The sequence below is a fragment of the Nestor notabilis genome, unplaced genomic scaffold (assembly GCF_000696875.1).
Source record: "Nestor notabilis isolate BGI_N333 unplaced genomic scaffold, ASM69687v1 scaffold4466, whole genome shotgun sequence".
NCBI classification, from domain to species: domain Eukaryota; kingdom Metazoa; phylum Chordata; class Aves; order Psittaciformes; family Psittacidae; genus Nestor; species Nestor notabilis.
In genome coordinates, this window is record NW_009933156.1 from 1 (window position 1) to 16,058 (window position 16,058).

The 16,058-nt window shown below is 39.0% G+C and overlaps 1 protein-coding gene across 1 annotated transcript in view; it reads left to right on the forward strand.

The window, feature by feature from the left end:
- Positions 1-9,316: 9,316 nt before the first annotated feature.
- FGD6 (FYVE, RhoGEF and PH domain containing 6) overlaps positions 9,317-16,058 on the forward strand; it is a gene marked incomplete at its 5' end in the record, with an annotated part of 59,223 nt that continues 52,481 nt past the window's right edge. The window contains 2 exon segments of the mRNA XM_010016721.1: positions 9,317-9,347; positions 9,350-11,798. Coding sequence (XP_010015023.1) covers positions 9,317-9,347; positions 9,350-11,798 — 2,480 coding nt within the window.

A 16,058-nucleotide genomic window follows, 5' to 3' on the forward strand; every position in this document is an offset into this window, starting at 1 on the left:
TTCCCTCCCCTGGGCTTGCCAGCTGCTGGTTTGAAATGACCTACTTCAGTGCTTTCCTTACCTTTCCTCCCCCTTCTCTTGCCCGCTGCCAGATTTTATGGCTAAAAGAGCTGCAAGGCAAATTCTTCATTTAAAACAAGAGCTCCGCGTGTTTGAGGGAGTTGCTCATAGTTTTTGTTTATTTGGCAGCACGGTGGTGTGCTGTTAGTCCTTTTGTTCACCCGTCTGTTAGATGAGTAGATACCTTTCTCAGTCTTTTTAAAAATGAGAGTAGGAGTCGTTTCCGCGTTGAAAAGGTGTCATATGTAAAGTTATGATGTACTGGGTGGAAACACAACAAATTACAGTGTAAACCCGAAGCAGTGAAGTGCTTCCTGTAAGGATTGGGGTGGGGGGTGTTCTAAAGAAAAAAGCAATACACAGATCTCAAGCAAAACCATCAACCTTATTCTCAGTATTTTCCTCTCAGATATGTCAAATAGTTACTTGAGTCCAGCACTGAAGGTGTCCCTGCCCATGGCAGCGGGGGTTGGCACTAAATGATCTTTAAGGTCCCTTCCAACCCAAGTCATATTGTGATTAAGTTATCTGGTCTTTCTTAATTAATCAGAATTCACTGGAAAATAAAAAGCTATTTAATGCATCTGCTTAATTTAATATATTCCTATTTTTAATACGTATGACGGGACTGATTTTGTTCAGATCTTGAAAAGCATGCAATAAAGCGGGATATCATCTCTGCTTAATACCTGCCTTGTATGTTTGCATCATGCGCTGATATTGCACCTCACCCCTGCTCTTTTAAGAGTTAAACAGCTGTGCAAATAAAAAGATATGTGTTAGGGGGTGCTCAAGAGCTTAGAGCTGGGCTGTTAAAATCTGATAGGGTACGAAGTTGTAGAAATTTGAGTAGGTTTTCAGCACTAAACAGTGATTTTGGGACTTCCAGAGATGAGGTTGTGTGACTGAGTCTCTTTTAGTTTAGTTTAGTTTATGTTTTGATGGTGTTTGAGGGGAAGGGTGAAGAGGAAAGTGGTTCTGGTGAACAAAGTCATTTAGGAAACAAAAGAGAAAGGGATGCTGAGGGATATCACTAAGAAGAAAGTGCAATAGTTTCATGGAAAATGTGAATTTTAGTAAGGGATTTGATGGGGAAGGCATAGAGAGAGTCCTGGTGGGCAGGAAGAGGGAAGCTGATGGGTATGTGAAGGTTGTTGAAGGAGGGACAAAGAGTATTCTGTGACTGATGGATTATATGAGGATTAAAAAAATATATGGGGAACAGGTGAAACGAGCAGAACACCCGCTGGGTCTGCCTGCCTGGTACCCAGTCCCAAGTGAAAGGAGGGAAGGTTTTAAGACTAGGTGACCACAAACAAGTACAGTTGAACTGCAAGAAAACACTAAGCTATTTCAAACTTTTAGCATATTTTTTATTTTATCTTTCATTTTAGCATCTATTTTAGTGACAGGATAAGGGGCAATGGCTTTAAACTGAAAGAGGGTAGATTTAGATTAGATATAGGGGAAAAATTCTTCACTGTGAGGGTGGTGAGACACTGTCACAGGTTGCTCAGAGAAGCAGTGGCTGCCTCATCCCTGGCAGGGTTCCAGGCCAGGTTGGAAAGGGCCCTGAGCAACCTGCTCTAGTGGAAGGTGTCCCTGCCCATGGCAGGGGGGTTAGAACTAGGTGATTGTTAAGGTCCCTTTCAAATCTAACCATTCTGTGATTCAGTGATTCACAATTCTGCTGACAGTGTGATGACAGCTTTTGACATTTCGGTTAAAGAGTTCATAAGCAGGGTATGGAATGATTGAGGACTGCCGGAAGACAGTTATGAAAGTTTAATATCCATCTCTTTGTATTACTGCAGAATTTAACTCCTGAAATATACAGACATTCTTTATAAAGCTATTACTCACACAAAAACTTAACAACTTCTAGATTTTAATTTCAGCTCTGTGATCTATAGGATCTATTTCCTACATTGAAATTATTTCATTGTGGATTCAGTTGTTACTCATTTGTGCTGCATAAGATAGCTTTCTGACAACTGATTGGCAACACAGCATTTCAGTAAGAATCTTATCATGTGTAAGGGCTTCAGATGGAACTTGAAATGCCTAGAAATCCTTCTGCTTTTCCTTCGGGTTAACTCGAGGGGCTTGAGTGTCTCTTGTGTCTTCTTTTAATGTACCTTTAAAACATTGAATGTATCTTAAAAAAAAACAACAACCAACAACAAACAGCCTGGTACAGCATCATCTGCACTGATTGACTATTTTTAAGTAGGATTTGCAGGTAAGAGTGACTTCAGCTTGACATGCAGGACTGTCTTACAGAGATACTGTACTGTTTGAAGGGACTGTGGTATGGAGAGAAATAGACCTGGCTGTAACTGCTCCAGCTTGCCTTCTGCCTTTCTAAGCAATGCAGTGCATATTCAGTTTCTTGCTATATATCTTTTCTCTAGTTCCTCTGCAAAATTGTTTTAGTTACATCGCAGTCCAGAGCTGGATGTAATTCAGTGATAGGTGAAAGAGTTCTGCCATAACTGTTGCTTGCATATTTGAAAATGTGTATGTAAAGTTGGTCTTGTTAGAACTAAGGAACTGTAGCACTTATTTTAAGTACTTCTAGATAATTAAAAAATTATCTTATTGTAGTGATAAACCTGTATGCTGGTTTTAACCTTCATTTATAGCTGTTCTCCTCTCACTGCTTTTTCATGTACTACATACTCTTTATATACAATGCTGATGAATGCGCATTTACTCATTTTCTGCCTGGAACTATTGTGCTGTCTTCAAGTATGCACTTTGCCTTTAAAAGGGAAAAACAAAAGCTCAGAGTTATGAGTTCGACATTTATTATTTCTTGCTGAAGAAACAGTCCTTATATGTGAATCTATACAGCTTATTTAATGTGGGCAGAATGTATAGCTTAGGCTTGAAATCTGATTTGACAGCAACGAGAAGCATGTAGTGTATTTTAATGTCAAAAGTGTAATTCAAAGGGGGGGGGAAACATAGCAGAAATAGAATAAACAAAATCAACATGACTTTTCCAATCAAACTTCATTGCTTTCAAGGATTCAAAAAATGAGACCTACAGGGTTTAATGTCCCTTTAACCCTCTAACATGTCAACTCTCATTAGAGTTACTCGGCTCTATCTCTGCATGCAATCTTACAAGGTAGTTTATTCATCTCCTGTCCTTACTCTAAAGTTATCTCCAACTTTCCTGTTTTATTTCAACAAGTCATTGAACAACCTGAGATTTTGAAATTAATGTTTTCCTTTTGCAGTTTATTTAGGATGTTTTCTAAAACTGTAGCAGCTCGGAAACCATCGTTTTCCCTGATAGTTTAAAAACTACCTGTGTTATCTTCCGGGATGTCATGACTCATTCCTTTTTTTTCCCTTTTGAGCATTGTGGCACCTGACAAAATCAGAGCCTCTGCATAGAAAATAAATACACATTGTCAGGAAATAAATTAATGATGTCAGTATACTTTTTCGAGGTATTTATCTAACGAAACTTACTTTCTGTAACTGAAAGCAAAGTGAACTGAAAACCTTTTTGTGAGTCATTAAAAAGTAAGTTGCTGGAGAATGGGAGTTTTAAAATACTTCATCTGTTTCTCTGTGCAGTGTATTAACTGCCATCACAATAATCGCTGAGCCTATCCCAAGCATATAGCAATAATTATCTCTCTTTGTACATGCTCTTTAAAAGCCATATTGGCTTTCTTGTTTTGTGTCTGGTGAGTTGTAGTGTTTTAAGCCCAAAGTAGTCCCAGGAACAGTATATTGGCTATTGGAGTGAGTTCTTCCTTCGCTGAAGAAGGAACAGCACATGGATCCCTTGGTAGATACCTTCTGGGCATCATATTATTTTCATATATAGCCTACAGATGTGATTTCCTAACTCTGAGAATACAGTATGCATATGTAAACAAGGTGCCATGAGAAAGCCAATGTGTACATTTTCAGTAGGCCAGCTGTTAAGCAGTAGCTATTTCAAGTTCTTTTCCTAGTACATGTGAAAGAGATTTCACTCATAGGTGAAAAGGAATAAACCTTGTATACTGTGTGGTAGGAAAGAGTATACCTATGGCCAGCTTCTAGTAAGTAGCTGATCTGTTAAATTCACACCTTGGCTTACCCCATAGTGACTTGATTGTGTATCCATACCTTAAGTTTAGGTATAGCTGCTGTCAACATCTTATGTCACACTTACTGTCTTCCTACTGTTTTGTGGTTAAAAAAAGGTATTGCTTTAGGGTGGGTTGCAGGATCCTGCCGTGGGCATACCTTTTGGATGGCTAGAGACAGTCCCATAGGGGACCCTGAGTACCTGGAGAGAGGCCTCTGTTCATGCAGAGCATTGCAAGGCAGGGAATATCAAGTTATGTTTGCACAACAGCATTCAGAACCATTTGTCCCTATTTCTTGAATAGATGCAGGTAAACATAACCTGTTCTTCTGTTGTTCCCAAGCGTAGAAGTTGTTAACGTAATTTCAAAAGTATGGGCATAAAGATAACCTGGGAAAATGTTCCTTTAGCAACAGTAATTTTATTTTATTTTGCAGAAGGAATAGTGCTATTTGATTATTTTTTTTACCTCAGTTCAACTTCATGTATCTTTTTTTTTTCCATATTCCTGTGCTGGGTGGGCAAGATAACAAGAGGTAAAAATTTGAAGAGAAGATTTAAAGCTGTGTAATAACAGTGCTTAAGACTGCACTGCCTTACTGGCTGTCCTGCTCATTCATGATATTGCATAGGAAAAGACACAAAAGCATTTTTAATTGACGTCCTCAGTTGCCAAATCCTACCATCTGAAGAATGGGCTTTTAGAGGCCAAAATATTGAGAGCAGAAATTGCCCCAGGGTGTTCTCATCCTCCTCTAAGCCAACTTGAAGATAGGACAGGAACATGTGCTAGTCGAGCAATAAGGAGTGTCAGACACAGAGGAGCTCAGCAGGATGAGAATGGGTGTTGCTTTTTCCTTAGCACACTGGAGGAGATAATTCACCAGAGGGACAAATATGTTCTCTGTGACGTGACCTGAAGTAGGACAAAGAGCAGCATATGCATTGACCTGCACAGGTGGTGCTAATGTTTCGTTATTGTTAGAAAAATAATGCCCTTTTTTAATCCACTTTTTTAAAGGGTATTGGGTGTGTTGATATTTTTGAGCATCTTTTTTTTTCCTTCAGCATTGAACAGTGTTGGCTGTTCCTAGATGAGCAGTAGATTTCCTGTTGGTGATGGCAGCTTTGTTAGTCTCTTTATTTATGGATTTCTTCCTTTATCTAGTCAAGCAAGCCAGAGGATATCTAGCTGCTTCTCTGGCTCCTAATCATTTAATCTGTTTGTGCAATCTGTTTGTGCAAATAAAAATTTCACTTTCTGCTCTTACATTTGGGCTTACTACTAGTAACCCATGATGCTAGTCTGGACCCAGGGATCCTTTTGGAGAAATGGGGTAAGATTGAAGAGAGGAGCAGGGGAAACCATAGTGATTCTCTATTCCCATCTCCTGAGGAAGACAAGACAGAGAAGCCAATGTCCACTTCTACACATCTCAGAAAGTGAGTTTAGGTTGACCCTAAGTGCTGGTGACTACCACAACCCTAGGTGAGATGTTCCTGTAGTTAATGATCCTTTGGGTTTCATAAGAATTTTTAAAGTTTTGTTACTGGTTTGAACTTGTCAAACTGCAGTGGTCAGCTGTGGGATCTCATCCTGTCTTTTTTTTTTTCCTTCTCATTAAAGAGCCATCTGTTACCAAAAGTCCTCCACATGTGCGTAATTATATATACTATTACCATCTCACTTCTCAACTTCTTAGTTAAATTAGGCAGGATGAGCTTTCTTGGGATTCAAGGCATGATTTTTTTAGACCTTGGATACTTCATATTCCTTGCATTCATCCCAAGTTTTCATCTAAGAATGCCAGAAGGCGACATAGCATGTCACTAACAGTCTGGCAAATGCTGTGTACAGAAATATTTTCAGCTCCCTTCATCTTTTGATATTTATCTCCATTTTAATTTGGAGGATTATTTACCACTTAGCTGCAGACTTGCATGGGGCTCTCATAAAGTAACTATCTGCAATGATTTCCAAATTCTCCTAGGTTTTTACTTTCCTAAGCATAGCCAATTATTTCTATTCATAGGTAAACAGTTCCATACGGCACCAGGAAAAAGCCCATTGTTCAAACAACTCACAACTCCTTGCATTGGTTGTATAACATTTCTTTGATTATATTTATTGGTTTTCACCAAAGAAGCTTGCATATGCTTGTCATTTAACAAAAAGTCATTCTCATATGACTTCCAGTCATTCCTTACACCTTTATATATAACAGTTGCCACCTCCTTAGTTTTCTTTCTATGCAGGATGGAAAATTGTCCGTTTTAAAGCACTGTGTTATGTAGAACTTGTTTTTAGCCACACATGGTGAATTAAAGTATTTTATAATCGAGTGAACTTTAATTCTTGATTTCTAATCAAAATCTAATATACTTTTACCCTTGCCTAGCTGCTGTGATTTTTTTTCTAACAAGTTCATCACATCTATTTTTCAGAAACTTAAGGATATTTTATTGAGGAAAACTGCTGGTATGCATTCCTTTCCTGGAGTCTTTCCTCTCACGTCATATTTATGTTTGAAAGGGCTCTTCATCACATTCCTTTCTGATTGAGCGGTTGTCTGCAGATCTGTATTGATACCCAGACTGTAATGTGCCTGTTAATACATTGACCCATATCTACTCTAGATGAAATGAGCAATTACTTTAAAGCAGACAGTGGTGTCTTTATTATACCACACAACTTGTTGGTCTCTTCTGTCTGCCCCAATGCTTTTTAACGTTGAAGTAATTTGAAAAATTCTAGTAGGCATCAGAAATTGTATTGAATAGCACTTATTAACAAAAGTGAATTTTTCTTGCTCTGTTTATTATCCAGGTTTCCACTGTTGGCATATAAACAACTGGTTTGTTTTCTTTGCATTCCCTTACATTTTCATATTTTAGTTTTGCATCTTGTATTCAGGTAATAGTGTCATATAATAACTTCTGAGTGTCCTTCCTAATAAATACTAGTTGAAAGCCCTGCAGAGTAATCTAGTTTGATTGCTGTGCAAAGTGTTAGGCAGTCCCACTATAGAGAGAGAAACTTCCAAGGTTTATGGATTTCGATTTGCAGAGTGGGACAAATAATCCACAGGATATCACTTGCCTAGCCAATATTTAATCTCTTCTATCTTCTGCAATCTGTTTCTTTCATTTGGGCATCAGGAAGGCTTCCCAAGCAGACTGTCTCTCTCCTGTTTTCAGGGAGCTTTAATAACTTAATAAATGTTGCTGAACATGGCCCAGGTCTACTACTGTGTTGTGTTCTGTGACAAACTGGGCATCTGTTACTTGTTTTTTACCGTAGAAAACAGGCTTCTTTATTGCCATCACTTCTTTCTGCTACTGAATAGGCAGTGCCTTGTCTGGAGTGAGTGTACACTCTTCTGCAGAATCAGTAGTTGCCCATTCAAAGGGTTGATTTATTTAGTTTTTCCTAGCAAACTATTAATTCCTCACTCTGTGGGAAACCTGCCTTTGGACAGAAAGCAAAGATGGTACTACAGCCTTTGCAGTAGCTGGTAGAGCTGTGTGGGTGGCTATAGGGAGCTTTGGAAAGAAATTCAGCTTTCTCTCTTGCAAAATGTCTCAAGAAATGCCTCTGCCATTGGGTTTATCTCTTTCCTAATGTATCTGCAGCAAAGACAGCTATTCTAAGTGTAAGTGGGGTCAGTCTGGATAGCCCGTAATGATTCATGTCCTAGAAAAACATGGTTTTCCTGTTTCTATAGTAGAGACATTGTTTCTGGCCGTCTGCTTAGAGCAGTGGCTTAGTGTTTGGGAAATGCTTACAACTGAGGGCATCTGGCTTTTTTTTCTTTTTTTTTTTTTTTTTTTTAGTACCATCTAGGTTTCTTTCAAACAAACAGAAAATCCAAACCAGAAAAAAAAATCAAGCCAGAAAATTTATTCTTGTATTTCTAGGCTAGATATTAGGCTACAGTTGCACATCTATAATAATAATCATGATAAAACAGCCAAACACCAAACCCACAGTTCAAAGGGGATAATAAATCAAGGGCTTACCCAGTCTCCTTGCATGTGAAACATTAATTAGCATGTTTTCTTGAGTATTTTATTTAACATGTGTATGACTTCCTGAAAGTATGACAAAATGTTATTCAAAACAAAGGTAAAAACAGAGGTAGTACATAAAAAAGACCAACAAAACAAACCAACCTCCCCCCAAAAAAAACCCCAAACCCAGAACAAGGAACTTGTTTACTTTATAAGTCAATTTTCATATGTCAGAAATCACTCAGAGCACTTAGAAATCTGAAATTTTTCCAGCATATGGAAATAAATTGGTCATAAATGACCTCCTGCAATATAAAAATGTTTCAGGCATTCAGTAAACCCCCCTCCTCCCAAACAAACAAACAAAAACCCCAAACCAACAACACGATCAAAATTCATAATCTCCTAGTTCCTCATGTGCTCCTTTTCTGGCTGTCCACCTTTCCCAGGGTTTGTCGTCTTGTGCTGTCAAGTGGGTCATAAGTCATAGCAGTGGTGACTGTTTCTAGGTCAGACAGTAGCATGTTGGGAAGAGTAATTTTATAAGATGCACAGAAATAGTATTTTACTTTTACAGTAGGAAAGTGCTGACTTGCTACAAACTAGTGCATTAGCTTCACACCACAGACTCATTTCACTGAACTGTGGGTAGTGACGTGCCAGTTCTACAGCTGGTACGGTAATCCATCTCAATATTGTTTTGAAAAGAACAGGAAGGGAAAGGGGAACTTTTGGTTACACGTTTCCAAAGGTGGTAGGGGAAGGTACTGAACTGTCCTGATGTTACCCTAGCAGCTCTGTTATCTTCATAGCTTATTATACAAGAGGCACTTAACATGTTGATGCCATTTTAAAATGATATTATAATAGTTGAAACTGCAAACCCAGGCTGATCTGCTATTTCTGTTAGCATAATTCTTTAGCATCTAAGCAAGGACATGTACTTTCATAAAGTTAAACTGTTTTTTAACAGACAAGTTACTCTTGGATTATTGTGCCTTTTAAAACAAAGAAAGGCAACTAGTAAAAAAGCAGTAGTAGAGAAGAGAGACCTGTTTTTAAGAGGAAAAAATATATATACACACATTGAGATTCATAGATCACATGATTTAAATGTTACAAATAACTAATAACACTGTGCTGCAGGTGAAGTTGTTCTGTGGGCTGATGGTGACTAAAATCTTTGTTTTCCATCCTTCCTAGAAATTAAGAAGCCGCCAGTGGCCCCCAAACCCAAATTTGTGGTAGGACACAAGGCAGCGCCTCCACCTGTTGCACCGAAGCCCGATGTTGTACTTTCTAGTGTTATACAGACAGCAAGGAAAACCAAGCCAGCAATTGCACCGAAACCAAAGGTTCTCAAGAGCTCATCTGTTCCAGAAGTTAAACCTCCATCATCTACACGAAAAAGCACAAAAAGCTTTGAGGAGCACAGGGGAGATTCTTCTCAAACGCTAGACCACTTGAACTATAAAAATGAAGCCTCGGAAGGGAGTACTGGTAACACAGCATATATTCTGCCAATGTCATCTTGCAAATTTGAATGCCTTCATAAGCTTGGAAATGGGGAGAACACCTGTAAAACTCAGATCATTTTTGAGCACTTTGGAAACTTAGAGAACATCAAAGATGGTGAAAAAAACACACTAGCTTTGGGGGATAGTCACAGTGAAAAACTGGCAAACAGAAATCAGGTTGTTTTGAAAGCCAGCATTTTGGAAGAGAAACTTAAGGATGTTCTAACTCATAGTATGTTTCCTAACAGCAGTCCTGTGAGGCGCAGGTATGCAGATAAACTTGATAAAAGCAGTGCCAGCAGTTCCAAGAATGATGTTAAAATTGAGTTTATGGAACTTGTACAGTCTTCATTGTCATCTGAGGTAGCTAAAGGGAAGCAACAAAACACTGCTGCGGAGTTTCAAATGTCTGAAATTTGTGCTAATTTGACTAAAAATAACCACAATTGCTCTTGCCCATTGGATCAGGAAATCCTGGAAAATGAAAATGTAGGTAGCAATGGTATGTTTTCAGGTGAAATAGTTATGAAAGCAGATGCTGATAAAGCCGCCTCTGAAACATCTTCAGTCCTGAGCTCCAAAGTGCTTCCTATCCCTAAACCAAGAAAGCCACGAGCTGCATGTCTAGTCCGTCAGGATGGCATAGACACCACAGGAGAAGGGAGAAAGGAACCATCTAATTCAGAGAAAGATTCCTTTGGGCTTGTGGACCAAAGCTTTAAAAAGCTGGCAAAAATTAATATCCTTGGTCAAAGTGTTTGTTATAACAATAACACAGAAGTGCTTCATCCTGAAAAATCTGAGATAACTCAAAGCAATGCAGACAAAATGCATCAGGTGAAGGAACCTGCTACAGAAGAGTCAACTTCACAGAATCTTTTGCCTCAGTTGTCACATAAAACTTCTGATTTGGTGGAAAGTGTTGAATGTTCTTTAAATGCAGACTATAACTTAGCTAACTCCATGGATGAGATGACAGATGATACCAGTATGCTAGATGCTGTGGACAAAAGGACTAACTTTGTCAGGTGTGATATTTTGTCCATGAGTTTGCCAAAGCAACTCAAATTAACTAGCAGTCAGCACTTGTCTACTTCCAATAGCCTTCATGTTTCCCCACAAAAATTGGAAGATAAAGAAATTAAAATAAAGGATGAAAGTTCTCCAAAAATCATTCCTAAGAAACCACAGAGGCACAGCCTTCCAGCTGCTGGTGTGCTGAAAAAAGCTGCATCAGCAGAGCTTGTGGAGAAAAGTTCTTACAACTCCAGTGAGGACAAATCGAATGGTGTTCTGGAAGGATCTCATTTCACACATCCACCAGCCAAGGAGAAAAGCGCACTGTCATCCTGTGACATACCCAAGCGTCTTTCTGAGAAACCCGTCTGGAAGTTACCTCATCCTATTCTTCCATTTTCAGGAAATTCTGTGTCATTAAAAACTGCTAACATTGCTACCAGCTTCAACCACTTGACTGTTGTGACAAAGCCTAGGGCCAAATCTCTCTCTTCTGTGGACATGGAAAGGACAGACAAGCCTTGCAAAGACCATCAAAAGAAGAATAGCTTGAAAAAGTTTCTCAACATGAAACTGTCAGTTTGCTTAATGAAAAGTGACTTCCAAAAATTTCTATCTAAAGGCAGCCAGTCAATGGATGGTGCTATTGCCAGCCTTTCCGCTGGGGATGGGTATGGAGGTGGAAACAACCGGAATATAGCATCTGTAGGCCATGAAAGGAAAGCTAAATCTAACAAGCTGCCTTCCATAGAAATAAGTAGTCCAGCATTACAGAAGAAGAGGCAGAGAAACAGAAGTCAACCTGAGATGCGAAATAACCAAAGGCTGGAGTCTTTAGATGGGCATGTACTTTCGGGAGAGAACTTGTCACAAATGCATTTGAATTCTGTAACCAGCACTTGTGCTCCAGAGTATGAGAACGTGCGTCACTATGAGGAAATACCTGAGTATGAGAATTTGCCTTTTGCTGTGGGTGCTAGGAGAGATCTGTGTTTTGAATGGCAGAACTCGAGCAGTGTGGAAGACCAGAGCCCTGGCTTCTATGAAGTTGAGGAGCCTTGTGAAGCTACCAGCAGGCGTTTGAGACTTGGCAGGTAAAGAGAAAAGAGAAGTTCAAGAGCCCCATTGCAATCCTGACTATTGTAAATGTGTTTAGATGATGAGTTGAGAGGCTGACCCTTTTGATGAAATGTCAGCACAACAGTTGCTGCTGTATATTTTTCTGTATGCTTTTGTTGTTCTGAAAACTCTGTTTGGTAAAGAGTCAAGAGGAAAAGTAAGCTAGTTATCCCCTGTGTATGACTGGAATTTGGGAAACTAACTATATGCTTTTCTGGATTTAATTAAAGCAAATCAGACACAATCACATACTTGTATCTAAGAATAGTTAAATGGGGAGGAATGAACCTTACCACTCTCTCAGGATGAAGTTGAGTAAGTGTCCATAGAGTGCATAGTTGCTAGGTTTGTAGGGGGAATTAATATGATTTTAGGTTAGCTGATAGAGCTGAGGAGAGCAGACAAGCTTTTTGGTATTCTTCATCAAGTCTTGAAAGCTTTTCAGATATAGCAAAAGATATTGCCTCTCCCTGAATGTAGTGAGTCTTCCGTATCTCCCTGTGCTCCCAGCAGAGGTGATAGTGGTGCACAAGTTTTGCATGACTCACACAGAGTATTACTGAAAGAAGGGGTTTGGTGACTCTGCAGGTTGCTGCTGTGCTTCATTGTGGTGGTGGAGACAGATAACATCATCATATTCAAAACGGGATTGGACCAATTCATAGATATGTCCAAAACAGATGCTAAATGGAAAAGGCAGGAACGGATATTTTGATATCTGTAGTACTGTAGCTGTGGATGCTGGGAAGAGGAATGGGCCTCAGAGAATGGCCAGACTCATATGTTCTCCCTAAATAGCATCACTTACTGTGACCATTAGACTGTATTAACAGGTGAAGCATTGTTTTCACCCAGTATGGTATCATTTAACTTCTTAACTTCAGCTAATCAGTTGGTCTTACAGATCCTAAAGGTTTATCTCAAATCAGCAATAAGGATTTGAATGAAATATGCAGCCTATATATTTTATAGTTCCCAGCAAACTTCTTTACACTTTTGAGAATATATTAATAATGAAAATAATAAATGAGCTAGCTTATAGATAGTTACATTTAACTTAATTTTTCGGTGAGAGTTTTGAATGTGTGTGTAGCGTGCATATGTTCCAAAGAATCTGAGAGCTGACCATACTTTAGGGGACCATGTCATCTTATACAGGAGGAGGCAAATATTTTAAGTAGCATCCCATGTTAATGATTGTTTAGAGAGTTGATAATCTCAACATTGGAGTGTTTGATTGAAAGCATGAAGCCTTCTCATGGGAAGTAGGATTTCTGGTTATGGGCTTGGTACTGGTGTATTTATTCATGTGGCTGTTGAGTGTTTTTCTTGTTTACAGTTGGGTGTTTCGTGGTTTTGTGTTTGGTATACTTTAAGCTCCTGACTAAGTGTATGCTTTTTGTTTAAATCTAATCTTTGGGTATCTTTCAGGGATTTTGACTACAGTCTTGTTGGTATTCCCTTAATTTGCTTTACCTAAGAAGGGTGAGACCAAACTTAAATAAGGATATATTTTATATGTTTATGCAATCTGTTTTGGTTTATGTTGTGGTTCAGGATCCAAGTGAATATCTGCTTTAGAAAAGAAAAGGACAGTTTTGCTGTATGAAGCGTCGTAGACATGAGACTGCAGTTGCTCGTTGAGTGAAATTCCATAGTTTTGTTACCTGGCTGCGTGTGGGAGATTTATACTTCTTCCCTCTTCATGCAAACTTTCCTCAGTACCACTGGTGATTTAAGGGTTTAAGTGATCTTTTGCATGCTGGCACATCTGTAGCTGCTCCCTAAGCATATGTTCTTGGCATAACTGGGTTTGTGTTGTGCTTTTCTTTAAAAAGCACACATAAAAAACCATAACCAAAGCCCTTTGTACAAGTGGTTGTTTTAATCTAAATTACAGAGTCAGAAACTCCTTTAGGAAACAATTAATGGTTGCAGTTACTTCAGTAGATCTCGGGGAACAAACAAATCCCCAGGAAATAAAGGGGACACAACAGGGCAGAGGTCTCCTGACCTGGCTCAGCTGCTGCTAGGAAGAGTAGGTACAAGTATTCCTCTTGGTTCTGACTTGGGTGGTGTAAGGATCCTTGCCCAGACAGAGCCAGCCAGGCAGCTTCTGCAGTTTTCCCATCCACTGTTATCTCAAATCCTTTGAAGCTTTTTTATCAATGTCATCTTACCTTTTCTGCATAGTTCTTTGAGAGCCTTTTATCATTTCCTGGGCCAGGTGGTATTATAAAACCAGTTAGAGAAACAGTGCTGATGTTATTGAAATAATCACTGCCTGTGTTTTCCCCAGCCTGTCAGAACACGCACTTAACTTTTCCATAGACCTTGGCACATGAAGCTCCTGTAATGCTCTGCTAATGGGCATCTCAAAGCAAGTTATCTTACGCTTAAAGCCAATGTACAAATGAGATTGTTCTTCTGAGAAATTCGTACACGGGTTGCCTACGTTCCTAGTCATAATAGCACATAGGCGGTATATTAAGTTTGAATGCTAGGTCTGCCGTTACCGGAAGAGTTAGATGGTGTCTTTACCACCTCATATTACATCTCTTTCTGGAGGAAGAAATAAAATTCTCATAATATACCCACTGCTTTAGTGGTTACTGAGACATTTCCTCCTGATCCCATCTGGTGAAACCAGTATGCTTTAGTGGAGAATGGTAATAGTTTCTGACACTCTTAACTGAACTTCATATGTCTTATTAAATTTGGATACATTTCATTTGCTTAGGCCTTCCCACAGGGATTTAAATGCAAATGATGGGCCTGGATAATTAATGGTGGGTATCAGTTGTCACTTACCACTTGATTTTTGAGTTATTTCATATCAGCCTTAAAACTAAAAGTAAAATTGAGTGCATATTTGTCCAGTAATCTAAAGATGCAAAGGAACAATGAACGTGCCTTGGAACATCTGTCATGCTGCAGAAAACAGAAAATTAAACTTTTCTGGATCTTGTGGGCTTCCTGTAGGTGTTTGTAATGTTGTTCTAGGCAAGAGAATTGTATTTCAGGTGGAGTAAGTCTGCTCCTTCACCCTTCAGGGAGTAGCAGACTGTATTTACTGGTGACTTTTGACAGTGTTCCTTCAAGATGTTGCAAATGTACATGACTACTAATTGATTATGACAAAATCTATAGCTGTGTCGTGTTTCCAGCTAGGATCATTCTTTGGAAAGGGCTTGGGGTGGAGGGGTGTTGTGTCATGTGGCAATAATGCCTTGAGATCTTAATGTTGGTTTAATTAAGTACTCTTTCCTATTTGTTCCACCCCTGCTGATTTACAATAATCTATTGGTTTTCCAGAAATGAGCATCTCAGTGCAAAATACAAGTTTCGTTTTCTGGTCTAAATTCTGCTTTGGCAGCTGAGTCCCCAGAGGTCAATTAAGTGTGCGTGAAAGCCTTCCTGGAATATTGAATTTAGTATTGAAATCTGTGTGGTTAAGCACTTTGCTTTGATACATGCTCCTTTTGATGTACTGAACTTTGTTAGGGTTGAGACATGCTTGTAATGAGCAATATTGCACCAAATAAATGCAGTGTTTAAGGAAGGGTCTGGGTTGGGTTGTTTGGTTGTTTGGGGTTTTTTTTCCCAATTGCAAAATTCCCATTCAGAAACACTAAATTAATATAATACTGCAGGGTCTAAACAGCTTTTAAAAACAGTTTTCAAACACTTACACTGAGATTTGAATGCACAAAATACATTTTAGGTATTGAAGGTGTCATATTTATGCATTAAAACCCACTATTTTTTTTAACTGCATTTTATTGGAGGATCTAATTTCCTAATAAGTAGAGGTCAGGTATGTAGATTTTTTTGGATTTCATCTGCTGCTTAAAAATGATAATGGATTAGGTTTTGATCTGAAGAAGGCAGGTTCCTTTTCCTCCATTCATCTCTGCAGGCATGTCCTATCTTCCAGTCTTCCCCTGTGCTTCTGGCTGGCTTCTGCCACGCTTAGTTGTACATTAAATTCTTTCTCTGCAATTGTATCTTAGGTTTTAATAGAATAGCTTTGATAATAGGCTCCTCAGGTTTCCTGTCAGTCCTCGTTACCTTCAGTCTTGTGTTATCACTGGCCTTCTTTTTGTATGCTGCTTCCTTGAGCCTGCCTTTTTTCTTTCCCCTCCCTACCTCACTTTCTCACGTACATGTTATGCAGCTGGTAGGCTTCTGCCAACTCTGAGGGCTTGTCAGTAAAGAGTGAGTCAGATGGCTCA